The sequence below is a fragment of the Phascolarctos cinereus genome, unplaced genomic scaffold (assembly GCF_003287225.1).
Source record: "Phascolarctos cinereus isolate Bilbo 61053 unplaced genomic scaffold, phaCin_HiC Scaffold_2;HRSCAF=192, whole genome shotgun sequence".
Taxonomy (NCBI): Eukaryota; Metazoa; Chordata; class Mammalia; order Diprotodontia; family Phascolarctidae; genus Phascolarctos; species Phascolarctos cinereus.
In genome coordinates this window covers 285,018,214-285,045,079 of record NW_027555625.1, presented here as the reverse complement: position 1 = coordinate 285,045,079, position 26,866 = coordinate 285,018,214, and the positions used below count along the sequence as shown (strand labels likewise).

The 26,866-nt window shown below is 34.8% G+C and overlaps 1 protein-coding gene across 2 annotated transcripts in view; it reads right to left on the bottom strand.

Moving 5' to 3' along the window:
* The window catches only part of NETO2 (neuropilin and tolloid like 2), a 37,792-nt gene that overhangs the window by 6,282 nt on the left and 4,644 nt on the right, over positions 1 to 26,866 (bottom strand). The window contains exons 2-7 of one of the 2 annotated variants that reach the window (XM_020985107.2): positions 21,107 to 21,163; positions 19,787 to 19,927; positions 18,459 to 18,707; positions 15,562 to 15,606; positions 15,348 to 15,475; positions 12,152 to 12,380 (exon numbers count right to left, since the gene is read on the bottom strand). In XM_020985107.2, coding sequence (XP_020840766.1) covers positions 12,152 to 12,380; positions 15,348 to 15,475; positions 15,562 to 15,606; positions 18,459 to 18,707; positions 19,787 to 19,927; positions 21,107 to 21,163 — 849 coding nt within the window. The remainder of the gene's footprint in view (positions 1 to 12,151; positions 12,381 to 15,347; positions 15,476 to 15,561; positions 15,607 to 18,458; positions 18,708 to 19,786; positions 19,928 to 21,106; positions 21,164 to 26,866) is intronic. The other variant, XM_020985108.2, reaches the window with a different exon arrangement.

Genomic DNA, 26,866 nt, shown 5'->3' with positions numbered 1-26,866 from the left:
ATAGTCACATATACACATTTTCTATAAAAACATTGAAGAATATTACTTGCTATGTCATTGATAAAAATATGGCACTGAAAATTGCAAATATAGACATTAAAATTAGTGGTTATCAGAAACTTAATCAGGACTATTTCCAAAATTTGTAAGGGGCCTGTAGAATTTTTTGCTGTACAGTCTAGAACTGACCTGACAACATTTAAGTTTTCAAGACTGTGGGAGATATCTAGTTCATATAAGCATATCTGTCTTTTTTCCCCCCTTTTTAAACCCAAACCACAACTGGATCATTAAGGTCTCACACATTTTAAAGTGAATGGTGATTCACTTTTGTGTTGCAGATGCACACAAAATTCCTTTTGGGAAGATAAGCCCAAGGTCAGAGCTGAGAGTTATTGGTTTATTAAATTTGGGATCCTGCTCAGCTTAAGAGACAAAAGAATCTGAAAATCAAGAAGCGGGAGAGCTTAAGCATTTTCCAGTTGAGATAAAGGCTAAAAATATCAGAAAGGAATCTAGTAGAAGCAGCCAGTCATTTTGGCACCTATGAAAATTACCAGGTGAGATATATTTTCTCAAAAAGACCAAAAAGGCAGAATAGTTTCTAGAGAGAAAATGCCAGTTTCATTAAGTAAAAGCAATTGGACATGGTATTAGATCAGAACTTGACGTAACCAGAAATGTTTTCTCTACATCATTTTGAAACAAAAAGAAACTTAAAATTTCCTAGTCACTGATATTTCTAAAAGAGGCCTTCAAAGGTCTTTGTATTTTCCTTGATTTCATTCCCTTTCATTAAAATAACAATTGCACGTTAAGATCTCATTAAAAACCATTTGACAGAGAACATAATTTGGTATAAGGTAGGTCCACCATGGACCCCATTGAAGATGAAGTTTAGTAATTTATAAAAATGGCCTTGTAACAAAGCAATCTCATCTATAATCTTTCTTAAGGCACTAACCCTAAAGATATACCAGGAGTCTCAGTAAAAAAAAATGTAAATATTTGCAGTTAACTCTCAGCCAAGTTTTGTTAAATTCTTTTCTGGGTCAACCTGAATTTATGTATTGAACATTTATTGACATACAATCAAGTAGAAAGCCTTAGACTTATCTTTTGCTCATAGCAATTTTGCAAATCAATATTTACATTCCTTTAGTCTGGCTGTAGGGTACCTTTCCAGACTTATTTCATCTTAATCCCAGTCAAAATGGCTAACCTGCTATTCTCCGAACTCACACCTCTATGCTTTTGCAAAGTTTGTAAAAACACACCCAGAATGCACTTTTCCCTCACATCCGTTTTACTACCTTTACCATCTTTCAAAGTTCAACTTAGGTACCAACTCTTAGGGGAAATCTTTCCTGATCTTCCTTCCTCTTTAAGAATTCTCTCTTCAGTTGATGGGCATCCCCTCAGTTTCCAATTCTTTGCCACCATGAAAAAAGCTGCTGTAAATATTTTACTGTATGGTTGGGTTCTTTTTCTCTTTCTTTGATCTCTTTGGGGAAGGGATGGGAGGACAGAGAATATTTGGAACTGAAAATAAAGGAAAAAAAGACAGCATACATTCTATAGAAAAAGAATATTTTTTAAAATTACCTAATGCTGACTTATCTATGTAAATATTGTAGCTGTTCTCTCCCACTCCAAGTAAGTTCCTTGAGGACTCCTATTTCTTTGAATTCCCAGTTTCTATTTATTTTGTCAAATATTTCCCATTACATTTTCTTTTTTTGTTTTGTTAGGCAATGGGGTTAAGTGACTTGCCCAGGGTCACAGGGCTGGTAAGTGTCAAGTGTCTGAGGCTGGATTTGAACTCAGGTCCTCCTGACTCCACTGGTGCTCCATCCACTGTGCCACCTAGTTGCCCCATGAATTCCTAGTTTCTATCACAGTACAGTACTTATTTAGTAGCAGGAGCTTAATAAATGTTCCTTGAATTGAATTGTTTGTTGTAAATTTCATCACTTAAAATACTTTGTTGGTCAGCTATAGGTTAACTCATTCTCTGCTAAGCATTGCACTAGAATTACAAAGAGGCTTTGAATTCAAGAGCCTGACAAGGCAAGATCAGATGCAGGACTTTGTGGCTGAAGAATGTTTCATGGCAAGCACGGTATTGGGGCATCAGTAGACAATGGATCTTGGACCTTCCAATCGTACCAGCCACTTATCTTGGCCAACTTCTCTCACCTTTTTGGGCCTCAATATTCCCATCTGTAAAATGAAGGGTAGACTATATGGCCTATAAGATCCCTTCCAGTTCTGAAATTCTACAATTCTGTGGTATTATCATTGTATCTGTCTTGACATCTTTTTTCAACTTAATATTTTATTTAACTAGTCACTATTGTCCTTACTAGGGGTTGTAAGAGTAGCAAAATGATGCTTGTTTAAACTAATAGCCTAATAAAGTGATAAAAAGTGTTTGTTTTACCTGTTAAAAATCTTGATTCTTTAATAACATTCTTTAATAAGAATTGCAGTATTTGCTCCTAACCTAGAGTTCATGAACTTGTTTTGTTTTTTAATATTTTGCTAACACAAAATTGTTAAGAAATCCTGCTTTAGATAAATACATGTAGTACCACTAATTTGAACACACAGTTTCAACACAAATGTAATCTATTCCTTTTCTCATTGATGGACATTAGCCATTTGGTTCATTAACCCTATTTAGGTGTGATATAAATATCGTAAAACCAAGTTACATAATGTATGTACTTGGTGGGATAAAAATTGACCTAGACAGAAATACACAAACATTTTTAAATAGGGTATTCCTAAAAACTGAAGTATTTCTTTTCCATGAGTTAGGTTGAGAACATTTCATGGTTATACTTTAAAAAATTATGCTATGCAGTCTGGATAACAGGTCTGTTACTTAATTATACCCAATTTTATTTTCACTATGTAAAATATTTCTTTCCATGAAGAGACAAGAAGCTGTTTTCCAAGATGTGCTGATTGAGGATGTAACACAGCAGGACATCTTCCTGGTGCTTTGAATTTTTATGTCAATTTAACTAACATAGAGTTAGTACCTACTATGGGGCAAGGCCCTGGTGATATAACCATCATTAGCATCCAGTTTCCATGTGTAACAATCTCAAATAAATTTGATCTGGGCTATTCTTTCTTTTTGTCCTTTAAGAGTGGTTCTCTGCTTAATTTTTTTTGCACTGTATTTCACATATTGGGAGGAACAGCATCCTAAATGCATAATTCTCTTTAACCACTCTGAGAATTATAAGAATAATTAAAAAACATTATATATTCTTTGCAAATTTTGTTGGAATCTGGGGATTTTAGAATCACAATGATGCTTTCCAGACTCTACAGTTGGTGGCATTAATTTTTGTAAGATGAACAACATTAATTATTGAGGTTGATGCTTCACCTCAAACCAAATATATTGTGGTTAAGTTATAAGTCCATATTTAAATATAAATAAATACTACCAGCAAACACCAATGACAGTGATATATTATTCATTCCTTATAATCTCAAGACTCCCTATTTTTCCTTTCCACTGATTTCTGGGTCACAAGATTAGGGGGCAAAGTAAAGCTGGGGTTTCTGTTTTAGTTCCCCTGTCACAAAATGTGGCAACAAGGCTGAGAGATAGTTATGCCCTTCAATTGGGTCTTCAGGGGGGCCCTCAGGCTATATGCTACTAAAAATCATATTTATGGGTTTTATTTTAATGAAAATATCTTCTGCTGCTTTCACAGTTCTAGTCCTAGAAATTATTTTCCTAATACCATGTCCTTTCTTAGAGTCAGGTGTATATTAGTATTCTGTACTTGGGAAGAAGCCAAACATTGATTGCTATTCTGCATTGTCCCCTTAGCCGAGTTATGCTATTTCAGTCACATCTGCAATCTGCAATGGGTAGGCATGAAGTGAATCTGTCATGCAGAATTAGTCCATTTGTATAAACTTCTTCAGAAATATTGATTTGTTTTCATGGATGGATTTGTAACAATTACAAATCATTAACAGTTTAGAGAAGTCTAAAAATAGCTCAATGACTGGAAAATAATGATAAGCATGTAAATTCACTGTTTAGGGCTCTGAAAGGTGCTTATCACACAGAGATTTTCAAACTGGAAGTCTTGTTTCATAAAAATACGTGAAATTTCCTATTGATCTACACTGCATGCTCTCTTTCCCTCTTCCCTGCTACTATGCACCCTACCTGATTCATTTTCTGGTCCTTTGATTATTCTGTTAAAAGTCTAAGAGCTTAAAGCTAGAAGGCAAACAAATGCTCAATCAGTAGCAGTCTGACAACTTGAGTTTAAATTTGTTGATTAGCATATGCACCTGAATCTTCCATATATAATACACACAAACACACACACACACACACACAAATACACAAATATATCCACTAACACTTTAAGCTCAAAGTCTCCACATCCAAATTATCATCTTCTCCTTCCTCTCAAACATGCTTCTGCCCCTTGATCTTCCTGACCATTCTACAGATACCACCATTTTCCTTGACTAGAAGCCTCAAAGTTAACTTGCTTACCTCCTACCTTTCCATTTCCCCTACAACCACTAATTGACTATTGTCAATTCTATTTCTGTAATGTCTGTTGCTTCCCACTACTACTACCCTATTTCAGACCTCATTGTCTTTTGTCTAGATTACTCCAAAAGTCTCAAACTTGTCCAGCTTTTTTCTCCTTCAATCCATCTTGCACACCATTGCTGGATATACATCTCTAATCGTCTACTAAAAAGAATAAGTCATATATTAAAAAATCATCAGTGGCCCTTTATTTCCTGCTGAATAAAATTGGAATACTTTATTTAAATTGACATTCAAGGTCTACCAAAACTTTATCCCAACCTCCATTCTCAGCATTATTTTCTACTAGTTCAGAGAATTTCTGAGTTGGAAGGAGACCCAATGGCTATCTAGGACAGCCCTGAAAACAGACTTCCCTCTACAACATACACAACAAATGGTTATCTAGACTTTGGGGAAGGGAGAGAAGCTATTACAGTGGTATAAGAAATACTTGAAATAATCAATTTTTTTATGTACATAGTTTCATTTTGTGATGGGATTGGTCATTTGTGTATGTTTCTGCTGATATGAAGTTGACTCAGAACATTTGACTTGGACCACATTCAGCCAGACTGAGCTTTCTTCCCACCTTTGTATAGCTTTCTATCACTTGCATGCTGGATGCAAGCATGACATATAAACATTTCATTGCTTTATTTTGTTGTCTTTTCAATTGTGTTTTTAAAGAACGGATATTATTCTAAGGAATGTGTAGAAGGTATAGCTCACTCGCTCTCTCTGTTTTTTTTTTTTGGTCTAGGCAATGGGGTTAAGTGACTTGCCCAGGGTCACAGAGCTAGTAAGTGTTATGTGTCTCAGGCCGCATTTGAACTCAGGTCCTCTTGAAACCAGGGACAGTGCTCTGTCCACTGCGCCCCCTAGTGGCCCCAGAAGGTATAGCTCTTAAACAGCATGCTTCAATGACTGTTAGAGGTTAGAAATGTTACAATAGCTGGTGTGAGAAAGTCAAGTCTTTCAAGAATCACTGATGCCTACAATGAAACATTATCAGTTGCCCTGAAGTGCAAAGGAAAATGCAGTCAAAACCAAAAAGCAATGCCAAGAACTGACAAACTATCGCTGTAAAAGTCTGATCAATCCTTCAGAAAACAACCAAAAACCTTCTCAGGGACGTGGAACCTTAAGAAGTTGCAATTTTTTTTTTACATTGTGTAGGCTCCTTAAAGCTGGAACAGGGGACAGCTAAGTGGCACAGTGGATAGAGCTCTGGCCTTGGAGTCAGGAGGACCTGAGTTCAAATATGGACTCACACACTTAACACTTACTGTGTGACCCTGGGCAAGTCACTTAACCCCGATTGCCTCACCAAAAAAAATAAAAAAGGCAAAAGTAAAGTTGGAACAATGACAAGAAATAAAAAAAAATCTGCTAAGATTTTCTTAGAAGAAAAAATGTTTGTCATGGGCAAGATAACACAAAAACTGGAGTGCTAAAGATTAGAAAAAGGTAATTTTTACTGAAGAAACTCACATTTTCATTTAAGACCTTCCCAAAACCATTGAAAGAAGAAGTCCAGGTAAGTGTAAAATCTGAACATCTTCATTAGATTGTAAAATATTTACCAATAAAATGTTATCCGTCATCTTATTCCTCACCCCTCATTGAGACTACAAGAAAAACAAAACCTATTATGAATATGTATAGGCAATCAAAACAAATTTCTACACTGACCATGTCCAAAAATTTGTCTCTTTCTGCATGCTGAGTCCTTTACTTCTCTATCAGGAGGTTGGGCCGCATGTTTCATTAGTCCTCTGGAATCCTTATTGGTCAATACTGATAAGTGCTCAACATAGTAGTATTCCATCATATTTATGTACCAACTTTCCATAACATTCCCCTTCATATGGTCACCCCCTCAGATTCCCATTCTTTGCTACCTCTTAAAGAGCCATAAATATTTTTGTACATCTTTAGAGTTTATTTTGTTTGTGACTACTCCATCTTTTAATCTATGCCCCTCCCCCACCAAGTCTTCCTTCTATTTTCTCCGCCTTTCCCTCCTATTTTCCTATTGAAATATATTTCTCTATCCAAGTCTCTCTCTCTGTTTATTCTTCCTTATTTTGACCAGTTCAGATGACAGTAGCATTCAAGAGTCAGCCACTTCCCACTCTTTCTTGTTTGTAATAGATGTCTACTTGTATATGTGACCATTTGAGATAATTTTCCCTAACTTTCCTTTTCTACACGTTCCCTCCAAGTGTATTCCTCTTTCCTTTTCTTTCCACTCTTTTCTTAAGATCATCAAGACATAATAGAACTGCTCCCGGGCCATGTCTATTTGGACTGCTTCTATGAACCCTGATAATGATAAGAATCAAAGGGGACACATTTATGATCTTCCCATATTTGAATGTAAACAGTTCGTCCTTGTTTAGTCTTTTATCATTCTTCATTCATGTTTACCTTTTTATGTTTCTCTTTACTCCTGTGTCTGAATTTCAATGTTTTCCCACAGTCCTGGTCTTTTCATTAGGGATGCTTAGAAAGTCTCTATTTCATTAAAGATCCATTTTTTACCCTTTAGGATTATATTCAGTTTTGCTGAGTAAGTTATTCTTGGATGTAAGCCTATACCCTTTGCCTTCCAGAATATCATATTCTAAATTCCCCATTCCTTTATAGCAATGGCTGCCAAATCAGGTGTGATCTTGCCTGTGGCTGCTTGGTACTTAAATTCTTTCTTTGTAACTGCTTGTCATATTTTTTTTTTGGTAGGGGGACCTGGAAGCTCTTGATTTAGACTACGATGTTCCTGGGAGTTTTCATTTGAGAGTTTCTTTTAGGAGGTGAATGGTGGATTCTTTCTATTTTCACTTTGCTCTTTGATTCCAAGAGAACTGGGCAGTTTTCTTTTAACATGTTTTTGAAATATGGTATCTAGGCTCTTTTTTTGGTCATGGCATTCATATAATCCACTGATTCTTAATTTTTTTCTCCTTAATGTTTTCCAGGTTGTTTTTGTATGAAATAGTTTGCACTTTCTTTTTCTTTTTTTTTAGCCTTTGGACTTTGTTTTAATATTTATTGTTGTCTCATGAAGCCAGTGGCTTCTATTTGGCCAATTCTAATTTTCAAGGAGTTTGTTGCTTGTGCAAAGTTTTAAACCTCTTGTGCCAAGCTATTAATTCCCTTTTCAATTCTTTCTTCCATAGTTCTCATTTCTTTTCCAAAAATTTCCTCCGTGTGCTCTCATTCCATTTATAAAAACATTTTTAAACTTTGAAAAACTCTTGCTTTGTCTAGCTAAGTTTTTCTCTGAAGCATTGCTTGTGGATGTTTTGGAGTCATTCTCTTCTGTGTTTGTGTTGAAGATTTTTATTTCAGTACTTGGATGTCTTGAGCCCATTGAAGGAATGATTCATTCTGATAAATATATTGGTAAACTGAGAAGAATTGTTCCAGAATTATAGAAATTTCCAAATGGAGACTGAATACTACAACATGATCTTGCACCATGCCACACATCACAGAATGCTAAGTAATACATCTCAAAAATGGAGATAAATGTGCTTCAGTGGATTGGTAACTTGTCTGATTTAAGACTTAGAAAACTGGGTTTGTAGAGGTATTGCTTAATATTCAATGTAATTAAAATGTGACTTCATGATAAAGAATTAAGGAATATGCATCAAAATCTTGCCAAATTATCTAAGAAAATTATTGGGGCAAAAGGGCACATTTTATACTAGAAGGTTTTTTAAAAAAATTTTTAGACAATTGGGATAAAGTGATTTGGCCAGGGTCACACAGCTAGTAAGTGTCAAGTGTTTGGTCTGAGGTCGGATTTGAACTCTGGTCCTCCTGACTTAAGGGCTGATGTTCTATCCACTGTGCCACCTAGCTGCCCCTACTAAAAGGTTTTTCTTTTTAACCTATAAAAAGTTGTAAGGCTTAATGTATAGGTCAATACACTTAAGTATTTTATTTTGTTCCAAGTAATTAATTTCCATACCACTATACTTCCTGGGATAGCACATTTTCCATTTTTCATAGCTCTAATTATTAGGAAGTTTTTCTTTACATCAAATTTAGATTTGTCACTATGATCCTTCCACCTAGCATTTCTAATTTTGTTCTGTGAGCCCAAGTAGAACAAGCCTAATTCCTGCCTTCTTCTACATGACTGCCCTACAAACATTTGAAGATAGCTACCATGTTCTGTCTAAATCTTCTCTCCTCTAGGCCAAACATCTCCATTTGCTTCAAGAAGTCATTATAAGATATGATCTTGAGGTCTTTCTCCATCATGGATATTCTTTTCTGAATGTTCTCTGGTTTATTAGTGTCCTTCAAAAGTGTGGTACTCAGACCTGGTCACAATAATAGAGTTGTCGTCTGACCATAGCAGAGCAAAGCAGGACTGTCTGGCACCCTTGTCCTGGACATCATGCATCTCTTAATTAAGTCTGACATCACATTAGTTTTTGTCTGCCATAGCATACTGTTGACAATTATTGAGTCTACAGTTTACTAAGCTCTGCAGGTGTTTTAGAAGAACTTCTTTCTAGTCACATCTCCGCTATCTTGTACTTGTGAATTAGAATTCCTTTAAAATCAAGCATAAGATTTACATTTATGTGTCTCTATTAAATCTAGTCCAAATTTAGCCTGTTGAGATCTTTTCATATCCTGACTCATCATCCAGTTCAATGTTTTCCCAGGTGTCATCTGAAAAATTGATAAGAATGCCATCCAGATTATTGATAAAAATGTTCAATAGTATAGGGCAAGCACAGATCCTTGGGAGACTCCACTGGTAACCTCCTTTCTATCTGACATTAAACTCTTAATGACTGCTCCTTAGGTCTAGCCATTTAACCATTCAGAACCTAAATACACTATAATTTAGCTCATTTAAAGCTCTTTATGTTTTCCACAAGAATAGCCTGAGATATTATCAAAAGGCTTTGCTAAAATCAAGGTAACCTACATCTATAACATTTTCCTCATTTACTAGTTTAGAGATCTTGTCCAACAAGAAGATAAAGTTGGTTTAGTATGACATCTTCATGATGAAACCATACTCTATGATCATAACTTCCTTTTCTGTTTGTTAATAAATTCTCTTAAATAATATATTTTAGAATTTTGCCAGGAATTGAAGTCAAGGTTACTGACCTATAATTTATGAACTCCATTTTTCACCCCTTTAAAAGACATCAGAATATTAGTCCTCTAATCCTGCAGTACCTCATCCTTACATGATGTTTTAAAGATCACCGAGAGTGGCTCAGCAATCAACCCCCCCCCCAATTCTTTAAATACCTAAGGAAATAGTCCATCTGTGCCAGATGATCTGAATTTATCAATGGCAGTTAGTTACTATTTGTTTCATTAAGCCAAAGGGACCTGAGTAATTGATTTCCAATTGTCCTCAAGTACCACATACCTTTCTGGGAGCCACACATTTTGAGGGCTTTCCTGAATTTGTTTGAGGTGGTTTCCAATTAATGCTAAGTGTCTAATTCCTTTTTGGGAGCCCCACATATCTCTAGGGCTCATCAACATTTGTTTTATTTTTGAGCAGAACTGCTTGCCTGATTGTGGCATGAGTCCAGATAACATTTCCAGGATCCTTATGGACTCCATGTTCATAGTGTGCATTTGACCTAAGGCCTAGAAATCCCAAGTACTTTCCTTTCTTTTTCTGGGGAGCAGCTTGATCTGTTGACATTTTTCCTGGAGAGTAAAGGGTTGTTCTCCCATCAACCCCAGCTTCACCCTAGATCTTCATTTTGGGTTGCTCTAAGTACTGCAGTGATTTATTGGAGAAGTTGGCTTTTCACTTGGGGGCAAGGGATTGACCTCCAGGGAACCCCAAATTTCAGATCTATATGTGAGGAGAGCCCCACATGTCTTGGGAGATCATTTGGGATTAGACTTCCTCCTTGAGCAGGGAAACTTGTTCCCCCAACCCCCTTTATCCCCTCAAAATTGTTTTTGGGCTGGGTTAGGTCTTTATAAGTATCAACACAGGTATGAGCTATAGCAATACTTTGGTGGTGAATGTAAGCTCTAAGGGGACAATCAGCTACGGGAAACCTAGGCTCTCACAAATACATAAATTTTGGATTGTCTAAGAATTCTGTATCATGGACATTGTTAAACTCAGTGTATAGCACTGTGGAAACAGTGAAGAATTGTGCCTAATGGATAGTGAACAGAGCCTCACTCAGTCACAAGAAAGCTATCCAGGATTTAGGTTCATGGACAAATGTGCCCCAGAGCAAAGCAATTTGAATTAGGGAACAATGACCCGCTTCCCTGTAATCTTAGGAATTTGAGAGGGGAACTCTTCAATTTAATCCAGGACTCCAATGATTCAACCCTATATTATAGTTTATATACATGGCTTATACCCTCCATTAGACTAAAAGCTCATTAAAGGTAGGGTCTGTGCCATCTGCATTTTTAGATCCCCCCCAATGCTGAATACAATGCCTTAAAATATAATAGTTTCTCAGTAAGTGTTTGTTGAATGAAGATATGTATTAATGACAGAACTGGTTAGTTCAGGTTGTTGTATCCTGTCTTTACTATTTATTCAGAAATATCACAGCCTAAATCACCATGTGGCAATTCAAAGGGATTATTTAAACTGCCAGATTTAATAATTCAGACATATTTTAATATGTTTTGCCATATAAATATACAATCATAAAGCAGCAACATGAAATTACTAAACCCAAAGTGACTATTAATGAAGAAGTATCACATGAAGGCAAAAGCTACCAATCAAAAATGGTTTATTGTCTAAAATTTCATGAACAAGACCTATATTTATATACAACTTTATTTTTTCTGAAGGCTCAAATAGCTTTACAGAAACTATGCAGTTCATCTTCACACCATCTTCATGAAACAGGCAGAAGACAGAGGTTAGTATTTGTTTCTCTGATTTATTATATGCCACTTCATTCCAGCATTCCTTGATGAGAATGTAATATGATAGAACCTCATTACACATTCTTTGCTATAGAACATAATTTGGCATAGCATAAGCTAAATTTTTACTCTATCCAATCTATTTTTTTAGCTAATAATCTATAGAAAATCATCATCCTTAGCAGATTTATCAGCCTAGTCCCAAAGAAAACCAGACAACATTAAATGTTAAGGTTAATTGAAATGTCATTATTTTTAAAGATCTATTTATAATGTCAGTGAAACCTTGTGAGGTATTCGTAAGACATTTGGGATTTTAAATTTTGCTTAAAGAGAATAGACAGAATTAGTGGGTTGATTTGAATACTCTTATCAATCCAATATCAGAGCCAATCACCCTAATAAGTTTGACTGACCTTTCATGATTCATCACTTTTAGATATGTCAGATTCCTATGCACAAATAGTAAGAAAAAATAATATAAGGGCTGGTGGAATCACACCAGGTCAAAAATAATTTTTGGTATATTGATCATCTAGATTTCTTAGATGGTCAGTTAGTGAATATCTGCTCATATATAAGACTGTCCAAAGAATATGAAAAATCTCTCACACAGTTTTTGCTTTTGGGAATGTATTCTTTACTTACGATCCACAAATGATGTAAACAGCATTCTGAACCTGCTAAGCCGGCTACCTTCATCAGCCCACATTCGAATCACTCCAATTCCTGTTTGAAGCATTACATCATTGGCTACAGTACTGCAAAACTTGGCCTTCAGGTTTTCAATAGAACTGCTCCCATCATACACTGCAACAAAGTTTCTCTTGCATTCATTTGAATGTTCCATTTGGTAGTCTAGGAATCTCAGATAAATCTGTTAATGAAATAGATGAAATTTGCTTTTGACTGAAGTTGCTCACATACATAACTCTGACCTGATGTCAATGTGCTCCACTGAACTGATCACTCACCTAAGCCAACTGATTTTCCTTATTACATGGTAATGGTTGAGGGCAGTGAATGCTTCTGATCACTGAATGGCTAATCAACTGCTAAAATCACTGAAATCTGTATTCTAATTATTTTGGTTGTCTTAATTAATAGTCTGAGCAGTGAATTAAACTTAGTGCTTGTACCTTAGAATAATCTAGCTGATTAACTGCAGAAACACAGTATTTGTACCTTGTGGAACTGAATAAAACCACTGACTTTTGATCCCACTAATTTTATTCCAGATGGGAAAGAGATTTGATCTGTAACACTAAAGTAGTTGCTATTAGCAGTCTTTTAAATGCCCCACGTCCTTGTATTTTTTATTTTGTTAACATCTTGCTTGTTATCTGACACTTTGTTGCTTAAAATACCTGCTTCTTTGCTCAATCCTGTTTGTGAGCTTTCTACTTTGTTCTCTAGGAGGCTATATGGCATAAGATTTTCTTATTGATGTACAGGTGATATGGGGAATTTCTGCCACTTTAGACATTCTTAATTCTGAATGGTACTACTTAAATAATATAGGAAGGTTATAGATACATTACAAGAAAAGAATATGAACGTCTTAGTTCTGTTACTGTCTATGCCAGGCATAACTCTTTGTACTTTAGTTTTTGCACATGTGAAAATGCTTGGAAACAGACAAGCAGTCTGACCAGTTTCAATGTTATGCACATTAAAGTATAACTTACAAAAAATTATTACATAGAATGATATGATTAAAAATCTATAAATAGATCATCCTCATGGCTTCAGCTCAGATTATGATTTGCTTATAGACAGTTTAATTTAGAAAATGCTTTAGTTAAAAACAAATTCTGTTTGATTTAATGGAGTAGATAGCCAATGTTTTCCTCACTGCTTGATTAATTGGAATACAATCCTATTTTCTTTAGATAGCATACCAATCCCTCCTCAAACCCACAAATTCCAAATGAATCTATCAATACAAATATTACAGAACTGTAGGTATTTCATTCCCCAAGTATATTTTAATGGAATGGAAAAATTACTTCTATGAATTAAAAGAATGTAGCTTGAAGAGTTTATTTGGATTAGGTATATTGTGTTTCTATTTAATGTGAATGAACCGTTATATACTACTCTGATGCATGATGGTGGTAGATGATAATCTTGTAGTGCAACAGGCACTTTGATTATCTTGAAAAATGGTATATATCTTCATAAAAGTGTTATCTGTGTCCATTATTAGGTGATGCAAGATATTATACTTTAGAATAAAATCAACAAATAAAATCATGAAACTTAAAATGTTTGTTTTATGTTGTTATCAAAGATAAGTAAACATATGCCAGTGTGCTAAAACAGAGTTAATGCTAGAGTCATCATTCTTATGAAATTAGTTATAAAGACACATGTTAAGCCACATGAGAACAAGATAATCTATTTCTACTTGAGTATTGCTAAACTAATCTTGAAAGTTATAACCTAGCTATGGATATACATTCAGATAATATTCATAACATATTGAAATATTAAAAATAAATATGACTAATGACAAATAGAAATGAAAAGAGATCCTTAGAATAAAGCTAATCAGTACAGATGAAAGGGTAATTCGTATAGCTCCCAATGTGCCGAGCATGCCAGTGTTATATTTTTAAAAAATGGAATTAAATATTGCCTTACAGAATAGTATACTGGCAGCAGTGCTGTACTGGCAGTTGAGAGGCCCCAATGAAAGTCTTGGATCTGTTGTTTACTAACTAAACAACCATTTGCAGGTCACAACCTCCTTAAGCCTCGGTCTCCTCACTTGTAAAATGATCTTTGTACTCTCTTCCACTTCTAACATTCCCCAAGGATATACTTTCTTTTATTTTTCTGTGCTCTTACTCTTGTGCTTGTAAAAGGCATTTTCTAGTTTCTTGAACTTTAGTTGGATTAGTATTAAATCTCACTCTCTTTGGCCTTTTGAACATCAATCATAAAGACAACATTTCTATCTTTATTTTGATTAAGTAGTTTGCCTCATCCTAAAAACACACAGCAATTGGAGGGCCATTAGCATTTTATCCTTTAAATTAAAAAAAAAAGGAACTTGATTACCATTTCAGTTTGAAATGAAGACTCATCAAAATATATTCAATTGAGCAAAGACACTCTAGCTTCTATGGTAGTAACTAAAAATATTAAATAAACTTCCTACTTTTAATGACTTTCTTTAAGACAATCTACATTCTAAACAGATAAACTGCTGAAAAATCTATAACATACATAAGCTCTTAAAAGGTGATTTATATGAGACAACAAATACTGTTAGATATAATTTCAACTACTCACATATTCCTAGAAGTATGAATGAAAGAAACGCATAATTAGAAATAAAAACATTTTTAACTAGAGTTAATTTCAAGACTGTAACATATCTAATAAATGATCCATATATATATATAAATAAATGAGCATGCTGTTCATTAATTTATACTTTAAAAACTGGGGGCTAGCTAGGTGGTGTAGTAGATAGAACACTGGCTTTGGAGTCAGGAGGACCTGAGTTCCTATCCAGCCTTAGACATTTACCAGCTGTGTGATACAGAGCAAGTCATTTAAACCCAATTTTCTCAAAAAAAAAAAAAAGTTGGGTATTCGCAAATTTAGAAGTTTTAGTGGATTTGTATTAGTCCTTAACTTTCAAACATTACATTTTGGACAATTTTATGATAACAATGGTAGGTACTCAATAAATATCTGTTGAACTGACTTTAAAAAAAATTTGTTATACATATTAATAGATATAATAGTCCAAAGCAGCCTATTTAAACCAAGTAGCATATAACATATTATTAATGTATTTCACTTAAAATGACTGATTTCATACATGTACCTTGGCTTTTGGAGTAGCTTTAATTGTCCATATGCAGTCAACTGCTTGTCCGGGTTTTGTTTTGTCTTCCTGTTCTACTTGACTAGAGCGTACTATTCCATCAGCTCCTGAGAGTTCAAATTGGCAGTCTAGAGGGGACACATAAATGATGTCAATGGAAAATAAGTCTCATCGCAAATGTCATAAGGAAAAAAAGTGACATATAATACTAGACCTGGGATGGGATTTAAAATACCTCCTAGGTAAGTAAAGTCTGGATCTGCAACAAAAAAGAAGACAATCAGTGGTACTGAAAAGATTTTAGAGTTGGTTCAAGGTTTCACAAATATTTAGTAGAACATGACATCTTCTTGGCATCTCAGCAAAAGCAGCACCAGACATCTCATTCTGGTGAAGTGTGTGTTTGTTTTTACAGTGGTAAACAGAAGTTGGCAACCTAGATCCATAGGATATTTTGCCTTGCTGAGGTAGCCATGCTACATAGACATCTAAGAACCACTGTTCTGCATGACACAGCATACCTGGTCAATTTAGTCAAACCAATTGTTAGGTATCTTACAGATAAAACACCCAAATGAATGACTAAGCTTTAAATAAATTGTCTGAACTCATAGATAGTTTGGAACCATCTTGACGGAGGCATAGATTTGGTTATGCACAGACCAAATATTTATGAACAAATATTTAAACTACTTTGAAAAGGCATCAATAAACAAAGCTATCAATTTAACAAGCCACACTATTTGAAACCCCAATCAGTTAACTTCCTTTGTATAAATTAATATTACATGGAATAGGAATAGGGGCTAAACCTATAACTTCACTGAGTTAGGGAACTTCCAGATAAAGAAACTCTTACCAATATAGGTGTCAGCTTCTATGCAACTTACGGTCTTAGAGAATTCCCAAGAGCACTGAAGGGTCAAATGACTTGCCCAAGGTCACACAGACAGGATGTGGCAGAAGTAGCACTTGAACTCAGAGCTTTCTAATACAAGGCCAGTTCTCTTATGTACTGGGCAACGCTACAACTTACTTCTGAGAATATGAAAACATAAATTACCTAGGAAAGAACTTCTTATTTGATAAGCTTGTTGGGAAAACTAGAAAGAATTCTGGCAGAAATTGGGCTTAGACCAACAGTTTGCCAAATACGCCACAATAAAATTAAAGTGAATGTGACCAGACTATTAAAGATCATATCATAAAAAAATCAGAGAAGAACCAGAGGATAGTTGCTCCTCCCTCTGTTGTTTCCCATGTCACAAGAACAAGTCTATGTGGGTTCAAGCTAAACTTTGACAAAATGAGGGAGATGACAAACACAAAGTTTCTGGAATAATTAGTAAAACACAATTTTTCGAATAGGAAACAGAATTATTAGAGCTAGAAGGGCCCTTAGAGAACTTCTAACCTAGCTCTTATTTTGCAAATAAGGAAAGAGAAGTGAAATAACTTGCCCAAGTTTAGACAGGGAATTATCAGACACTAAAAGGACAATAGGAGCCAAACTCAAGTCATCCGGCACCCTATGATTGCGCTCCAGGCAGATTTTCAAAAAGACATCAAATCAACTTTGCTCTAGGAGAAGATACACTTGGCATTAGCTTATGTTATTTTACATGTATTTTATATAGAATATGTATGTATATTATAACATAATTTTTCCGAAGCTAAAGGGATATCTGAATTTATATAGTAAAGTACTCATGATATTTGTGACCCAGATTCCCCCAATACATTTCTATTTACTAGGAGTAACTAGGGTACTTTTTGGGGGAGGGGGCAAACTTACCTGAGACAATTTTACTAAATAAGTTATTATAATTCTAAGCATCTCAGCTTAGAGAGAGAAAATGCAAAGAAAGCAAAATCTATCCTACTTTAGAAAATCGCTCTCCCAAAAGTCACTTTCAAGTTATAATTTGTAGTAAGACAAAATTCTACAATGAAATAAAACATAATTAAAGAGCTCAGGTGCAAATTCAGTTGAGTTTTAATTAATCAAGCAGAAAAAGTCATTTAAAATGTCGTTTATACTATACTTTCAGAATCTTCAATCCACTAAATTCAACCTGCAGTTCTTCCTTTTAGTGGTATGCTTCTGAAATGTGGAGAGATTCTGGATCATTCTTTGTTTTGTGGGGTACCTACTATGTTAGAAGATTATCTACCATCTTTCCAGAGAACTGTTTAACTTAGAAATTTCTTATATACATTAATTCTTTAAAGAGTGAATGTATCTAATTAGTTGTTTCTCTATCGCCCCCTTCTTACCCAAAGTTTTCTCCCTTTTGTAACATAGGATTTTATATCATTAGGTAAAAAATTAAAAACCTGTAGAATATACCAAAAGACTATAGTTTTGGGGAAAATATTGTCCTTTTAAGAGTATTGGCCTGGGAGTAAGAAAGCCAGGATTCTGATCCCAGTTCTAACTAGCTGTTACTTCACCTTTCTGTACCTCAGTTTTCTTATCTGTAAAATGAAGAGATTGGCCAAGAAGACCTCTAAGATCTATTCCAACTGTAATATGTCAATGACTTAAAAAATTTTAATACCTTGAAAATAACTCTCTAAATGATATTATTAGATTGTAAATCCTTTGATTTCAGGGCTCTCATTTGCTTTTACATCTCCATCATGCCTAATAGAGTGCTTTTCTTTTTGTACAATAAATGACCAATAGTTGTTACTGAATAATCAGTCCTAAAGATAGTAGTCAATTCATATATTAGAAAAAAAACACATCAATTAAACTAGTTGTTTGGAATCATGGAGATAAAGGCATTGGTTGGGTGAATTCTTCTGTTTCATCTAGATGTTTTGCCATTATGAATACATGAAAAGAGCCAGGGAAGCTTTTGTAACATTTTATAATGACAATGAATATCAAAATTTTGAAGCAGTATAGAATCAATGCTAGTTTTTCTTAAGGTTCTGCTTGCAGAGTACTCTTTTAAGGTTCTGCCTAATTTCTTTATAGCCCTGCATCTGTGCTAATGGATATAGCTTGACTAGTTGATCTCTTTTCTAGCTTTAATATTCTATGTTTTGAAGGTACTTACTCTTGAAAAAAATAAAACCTTACCTGAAAAAATAAATTCTTACCTGGAATAAAAGAGTATTTTGCTCGAAATCCCAGTCCTTCTAGTTCTTCATCAGAACTAAACTTAATCCACATAAATCTGCCTGTTGATCTAATTAATGAAGGGCTTTTTACACCACAGTAACGATCTATAAGTGGAGAGAAACCAAATGGCCCATCTCGAATTTCCAAGTGATCAAACCGACATTCAAATGAAGGCTCTATATAATAATGTTCATCAAAGGTCAGTTCTATTCTTTGACGTGGAGCAGCTGTAACATAGAGAGTCAATTGGGACAGTTTTTAAAGAAGAAACACTGAAAAAAAAATTACAAACACTGAAAGGATCTAAAGAGGAAAAAAAATGGAAATAACTGCTGAGTCAATACTTTACAACTAAGGACATCAATATGAATGAAATAACACACTGGAGCCAATGTGAATAAATCAAGAGGAATTGGCAGAGTCACAGTTGCATTTATTAATAACTTAAACATTATGAAGAATAGAGGTCAGAATACATAGCTTATATTATATTAACTATAGCACTATTCTTTGTAGAACAATAATAATTTTCCCCCTCAGTATATATTATTTATTACATTGGTTAAACACACATTTTATTGGAATCAAGATTTCAAGAAGCAAATATTCAATTCATAAAATATAATGGATCAATGAAAAAGAAACAGAGAAAAGATGAACAAGAAAAGTAAAGTTATATTAATGAGAATTATGAACAGAAATTTGCATAGGGTCCAGTAAATTATTTCAGTAATGTTTAAGGAAGTTTCTCAGAAACATTTCCCATTAGTTTTGATACTTGAAGAGACAAAAAGTTGAAACAAATACTTCTAGTTGTTTGAAGGTTCTTTTAAGGAATTTTTTAAAAATCTAGAAATTTCTTTGTTGTTGTTGTTCAGTGGTTTCAGTCATGTCCAAATCTTTGTGACCCTATTTGGGGTTTTCTTGGTAAAGATACTGGAGTGGTTTTGCCATTTCTTTCTTCAGCTCATTTTAGAGATGAAGAAACTGTGGCAAACAGAGTTGAGTGACTTGCCCAAGGTCACACAGCTAGTCTGAAGCTCCATTTGAACTCAGGAAGATGAGTATTCTTGATTCTAGGCCTGGCACTCTATTCACTATACCAACTAGCTGCCCTCCTGCACTACCTAGCCTACCATTACATTTTTATGAATGTTTAAAGTTCAGAGGCATTCATTGTTACTTGTTTGATCAACATTTAAAAATTAATTTGATTCAAAGTTGTTGAAACTGTATTATATCACCAGTCCTTTTAATGTTATAATCAATAGTAAAATTCAAAATGGAAAAAGACATTTAAAAATACCTTCCAAAATATAGATACACTCCTTGTTTGGTGGGTATGATTCAGGATAATTTGGAGAAGCAAAATGGCCCCCATTGCTGGTTCGAACCCAAATTCCACACTGGGTAGCTGGAACATGTTTAATTCCAATATTCTGCCCTTCTTGAAAAAAAGTTATGAAAACCTATGAATTAAAGCAGATAAAACAGACCCAACACCCAACACACACACACACACACACACACACACACCTTCAACCCTTGTTTATTCAGAGTATTATAGACATACTTAATATAATCCTTGGCAAATTTGATATACTTTAGCAAGAGTGAGGGGAATATAGATTTCTGTATATTATGTTAGGAGCATTGAAATGTACTATAGGCATAGAAGAAAAGGAAAATAAGATGTTTGGAGCCTTAGGTATTCCCTCAACTCACCTGATAGTGTGCTATCCTCAGTCTTGAGAAATATTTGATTTTTTTCTCAGTCCCAAGAAAAAAAATAAATGCAGAGTCACTACTTTACAACTAAGGACAGGATTATGGTGCCTATGCAGACAACTCATGTGTCAACACAAGTTTAGTGTTCAGAAATTTAACTAAGGTTTTCTACAGTTATTTTCATATACCATTCCTATGTATATTTCAATAGTAAATTAACATTAAGAGCTTTTATATAGGAAAGGGCATGCCCTCTGTCATGAAAACCTGACCTAAAGTAATTCAGCTGGTTTACTTTCATATCCAGGAAGATTTGAACAGGTTTACAAGGTTTTGAGTATTGTAGAGTTCTTTTGTAGTCATAGGACTGAGGATTGGAATAGATCTTAGCAACAGTTAAATTCAATCCCCTCATTTTACAGATGAGGAAACTGAGGTACAAAGTGGTTAAATGACATGAGCAAGGTGACACAGGTAGTAAATAACAGTTTGGAGTTGAAGAGTTGGAATTTTTAAAAGGAGCACTGCCTTCAAATCAGGAGTCCTTTTTAGTGCACTATGCTGCCTCTCTGCTTATATTGCAAAAAATGGGTTTCTCTTCCTGTTTTATGTTTAAGTATGAATCTTACTCAGTTTTGTGCATAATCCCACTGTGAGCCAGAGGCTATTAGTAATAGCAGATTATTGAACGAACCAGGGCAAGAATAGCTATTGACAATTTACTTTGCTTAACTGCAACTGAACTCAGTTAACTGAGGCATACATGTTGACAGAATACTTCAGGTCACTAGAACCACCCAGAGGGATTATGAAAATAGCATTCAGTAGCTAGATTACTTTCTATTAATCCATCCCACTATCTTGTATATGTTATAAAATGTCACTATAAATACCATACCTTGGGTCTTCTGGGCCACAGCAATGCCTTCCACTACAAGTACTGTTATTAACAACACTAGTAAAAGAACAGAAAACACATATTAAAATAAAATTATAGTTGAAGATACATTATATTTCCAAGGAAAAATTGATGGCAAAACTTAGAGAAATAAAAATATTGTTCTTAATTATATGGCCTTCAACCTCAAGATTTAAAAAACAATCCTACCTTGGTTGCTTAGTGTTAGAAAAATCACTTTAAAAAATCTGATTTGTACTTATTTATATCTGCACTTGAAGTATGAATTTGTAATGATTATTCCTTAGCTATGGATGGAAAAAGCACAAGTTTTAAATCTTTAAAACAAACACTGCTAATACAATAACTCTTGAATCAAGCCTACCATATTTCAAACAGGGTTTAAAATAGAATGTTCTACATTTAAACTTAATTTTAAAATTTGGATGTGCAAAATTTGTAAATTTGGATTACAATACTGTCTTTCCATGCACAGTGGGTTACTCATGAATGTGTTATGTCAGTGAAAGTTCAATTGGATTCTCTGATATTCAAGCTTCTATATGATAAAAACAGAAAGGGGGCAGCAGCCTCAAAGAAATCAATGAAAGAAGTTTCACAGCTATGTAGAATCCTATGCTACAAAACAATCTATATTTAAAAAATGAAACCTAACAAATTTTTCATTATAGTACAAGTGAACATTTTAGAGGTCAAATTGACATTACGTTACCTCGAGATGATTTTTGTTGTTATGTGAAGTTCTATGATAGTCACCTTTATTTTCTATTTCTATCTATACGCTATCTTTCACGACAATTTTCCCCTGAATGGAAAATTCTATCACCGTAACCTAACATTCATATACAGATGTGTTTTTATATTATTTGTCAACTATCCATCCAACCAATAAGGTTCCAAAAAATCAAATGTGTAAATACAGATTTGAGGAGATTTGACATAATAATAGTTACTGTGCAAAAGACTTAAGAGGTTTTGATGGACTGCAGGCTCAACAAGAGTGAAAAGTATGAGTTGGTTGCCAAAAGCCAATGCTAAATGCTTTTTAATTTGCATTAAAATAATTATCTAGTCCTTCTGTATTATTATTTAGTCAGAATCCACCAAAAACCCTATTCAATTTTGGACACCATACTATAAACGTACTTAAAACAAATTTAAGGAACTGAGGATCTTTAGCTTTGAGAGAAGACTTACGATATGATAGCTGTCTTAAAACAGTCTGAAGGCCTGTCACTGGAAAAGGATTAGATATATTTGATGTAGCTCCAAAGACTTAACTAGGGCCAATGGGCAGTTGTTACAAGGAGGCAGGTTTTAGTTTAACGTAAGGAAGAACTCTTACAGTTAAAGTTATTTGGTAATGAAATGAACTTCCTCTTGATGAAAGAGTTCTCTGCCACTGGACATATTAAAGAAGAGGCTGAATGTCCAAGTACCAGGGAAACCATAATGGGGATTTCTGCAAGGATGAAAGATTGGACTAGATTCCCTCTAAGGTCCATTTTAATGTGAAACACTAAGTGTGTACCTATGTGGAAGGTACTTTTAGGTTTGGAGGATACAAGTGTGTTTAAGGAATAGTCTCTGACCTTATTAAGGAAGTTGTGATCTACTTGTTAACAATCCTTTTCAGTTTTTAGCCTTTGTGTTTTTGCTGACCTACTCTAGCTCACTTCTCAGTTTTTTTACTTTTTCCTTTGTTTTTATTCTTTTTTGGGGGGGAGAGGGGCTGGGGGGGGGGGCAATCAGTGTCGTTGTTGAATACATATTGCACCACAAAGGAATTAATCTTTCAATGAACTTCCCAAATACCTAAATTGTATTTGAGTTAGAGGGATTGACTCTTGAGGTAGAGATATCACTACATTTCTTAGGACAAGTATATTCATAGCGGACATATGGTAATAATCAGAGAATTCTGGTGATTCTTTAAATAGCCTTTTCTATCTCTATCATATGAAATCAGTGCATCATCCTACAAGAAACTCTGCTGCAGAGGCACCACCTTTCAGACATGCAAAATTTTTAGCTGTTGTATTCTTTTCATCTTAGCTAATGAATGATGGAGGCAAATGGGCATGTTTATGAATAAACAACTTTCATATGCACAAGACATAGTAGATGTATAAGTAAGTACAGTCTGAGAAAGAATGAGTAAACTAAGTAATCACTAAGTTGAAACCAGGGGACCACCATTAAAACTGACAGGAAAATGAACTGAAGAAAATGAATTGAGTAGTTATAGACAATGCCTAATAAAGATCTGGCTGTACACAAATTTGATTTACTGGTGATATCAATCATATTATTCACAAGTGGGATAAAATGTTTTAACCAAAGCTTCAAAGACATAAAATGCTTATTACATTTGATACTACATCTCTAGGATTGCACACAAATTAGTTTTCTGAAACTGTACCATTTGAAACAAAGATACTATAAAAGTACAGAAAGGAGGGACTCTGTAGTGCACCTAGAAACATCTGCTTCTCTTTCTCCTAGTGGTAAAGCAATGATTATTAATCATCCTAGTAACATGTCATAACAAACATATGAGTTTGGCTGAGAATTTAATAGATTATTTGTAATGAAGCTGGGTTTATAATCAGGCTGAATTATTAAAACAAATGCCATGAATGTCCAACATCATGGAATACCAGTGAGTAATTAGGTGAAGATGTATCTCCCTGCTGTAATTTAACATTATGACAAGTTAATAGCACTTAAGTTATTTATAACCCTAATACTGAACAAATAAAATTTGAATGGAATTATTTAACATACAAGGCACTTCTATATTTTTTTCCTGCCCTCCATCTCACCAAAACTTCTACTGCTCTTCCTGCCTTCGGATTAAATGATTCACTAATTTTTTCCCCTCATCTCTCACATTTAATGAGTTGCCAAACCTTAGTTCTGTTGACATAACATTTTCCACATCTTCCCTTCTTTTCTGTTCATTCTGACGAGCTGTCTTATTTCATATCTTTATTGGTACTTTTGCTTGTACTACTGTAATAGTCTTCCAACTGACCTCATTGTCTTTTAAGTGCTGAGGATGATTGAGAAGAGAGTGTTCCTTGAGTGTGGGTGGCAAGGAAGATAGCTTACTCTTCCTCAGGATACTTTAATAACATCAGGAAGTAGTTTCAGTGGTGGAGAGCATAGTCCCATGCAAGCATGGGAGCTTGGGGGTGAGGGAATTCAGAGAGAATTTAGTGAATGTTTATTGGAGAGTATGACTGAGTTGCTGAATGCCAGAGCAAGCATATAGCTAGGAAGTCTCAGATTTTCATTAAAGCCTTGCTCTGAAAGGGACCAATAAGGATAAGGCAGGATAACAAGGAACTTAGGCTCAACTGCCCCTCCTATACAGAGTAGATACCAGTGAAATGAGCTGTGATAAAAAAGGTTGCCAAATCAGATTTTGTCTCAGGTTGAACTATGTGGGTTTTCTAAGTTCCTCTTAGTTTAGTTCCAGGAAAATATCATTGGGACATAGGGTGGAGGTGGGAGAAAGGGGACACAGGGTGACTCAAGGCTGAGATGTTCATGGGAGTGAGTAGCACCTTCAGTCTCTTTCTCTCTCGAAACCATCTTTCACACAGATGCTAAAATAATCTTCCTAAGCACAGTTCTAACTATGTCACTTATCTGCTCAAAAACTTTAGTTATTCTCTATTCCTTATAGGATAAAATACAGATTCTTAACTTGGCATTTAAAATCTTCCAATAAAAAAAATCTTCCAAAATTTGGCTCCATTCTAGCTTTATTTCACATTACTCCCTTCACACACTCTTATGCATCCTTTACATACTCATATTCTGGCTGACTGGACTACTAGCTCTTCCTCAAATTTGATATACCTTTTCCCATATCTGAGCATCTGAGTAGGCTTCTATCATGCCTGAAATGTATGCATTCCTCTTCTCTAACTTTCAGAATATGTCTTTTCCTTCATGGTAATTCGGTTGCTGTGGATGTCCCAGACGTGGATATTTCCTTCTTTCTCAAATTTTGTGGATCTCTACTTTGCTCTCTGTATTCATTCCCATCTCCAATGGAATATAGGCTCCTTGAGGATAAGGACTGTGCCATTTTAAAAATCATTGTATCCCTGGTACCTAGCATAACGCCTTGCCTATAACAGATGTTTAGATACATGTCATTTGAAATGAATTCTCAAATCCAGATATCATCCAAGACAATCCATGCTTTGAAAGAGCATGCAAAACATGAAGCCATTAGCATGACATAATGACAAAGTAAGGGACTTGGAGTCAGGAAGACCTAGGTTCATGTCCCACCTCTGACACTTACTGGCCATCTCTATCACCTTGGGCTAGCCATGTAACTTCTCTTGCCCTCAGTTTCCTCATTTGGAAAATGGGAATAATGGTTTTCATGCCAACCTCATGATTTGTTGAGGCTCAAATGGGATAATGTGTATAAAGTATTTTGCAAATTTCAAAGCACTATATAGATTTCAATTGTTATTATATTAAGGTTGAAGATCAAGTGTAGACCATGTTTCTCAAACTTTGTAACCTTAGAGATAAAATGTAGGTTTATTCAGCTTTGTTGAAAGGGAAGAATTCAATTTTTAACCATCTGGGTTGAAAAGCAATGTTTTTAGCCATTTTGACTCTGGAATTCATGTCAAGGATAATAATGCTCTTAGTTATAGCTCACTTCTTTCTTTTTTTTTCCTTTTCTTTTTTTTTTCCTTTTAGGCAATTGGGGTTAAGTGACTTGCCCAGGGTCACACAGCTCGTGTCAAGTGTTTGGTCTCAGGCCGGATTTGAACTCAGGTCCTCCTGACTTCAGGGCCAGTGCTCTATCCACTGCGCAACCCAGCTGCCCCTCACTTCTTTCTAATAAAGAAGGATGTTAGGATTTGAATTTATACTATGCTACTGTAGGTATAAGGTATACCTCTAGCTCTTCCCATCAAAATGACCAATATTAGCTTTTAACCCTACTTTCTTCAAGTCCTTATGTAGGCTTTCCAGTTAAAGGTTCTTCTTTCCAATTATACTAAATGAAAAAAGTAAAATTTATTTTCTTCAAATTAAATTTAAACTGCAAATCTTAGGCTTTAAAGTCCCTACCAACTTCAATCTACCTCCTTTAGTCAATTGCCTTTATTTCTCACAACAATCATGCTATCTTAAATCAGTCAATATCTATTGACTGCCTAGCACACAATACTAAGCCACTAGGAGCCACAGTGAAGGCATACTTTTTTTTAAAATTTTTTTTTTTATTTTGGGGACTTAAGGAAGAGGGTTGAGAACAAAGGAATTGGGATATCACTCAACATTTGCCTAGTCACAGCTTTGGGCCAATTCCACTTTCCATAAGATGATTCCATAGTTGTTTTTTTTTAAACCTTTACTTAAGCCAGAAGATCTTCAATGGAAAACAGAGGAGATTTCATCTATAGCCCAGTCTGTATTTTTAAGTACCAGGAGCTGCAGATATTCAGTCATTGTAGCAATTTTTTTTAAATAATAGGAGATATTGGTCCAAAAATGTTTTACTATGTATCTGATAACAAGAAGGTGCTTAACCTTACCATCCAATCTTCCTTATGGTAGTTAAACATCTACTTCTCAGGAAGTATACAAGGCTTGGTGAACTTTGTAAATCCCTGAATCCTAGTATATGCTTGTTAATCACACTGCCAATCACTTCTAGGAAAAAAAAGTAGCTCGTAGCAGTGGTGCTTTCTC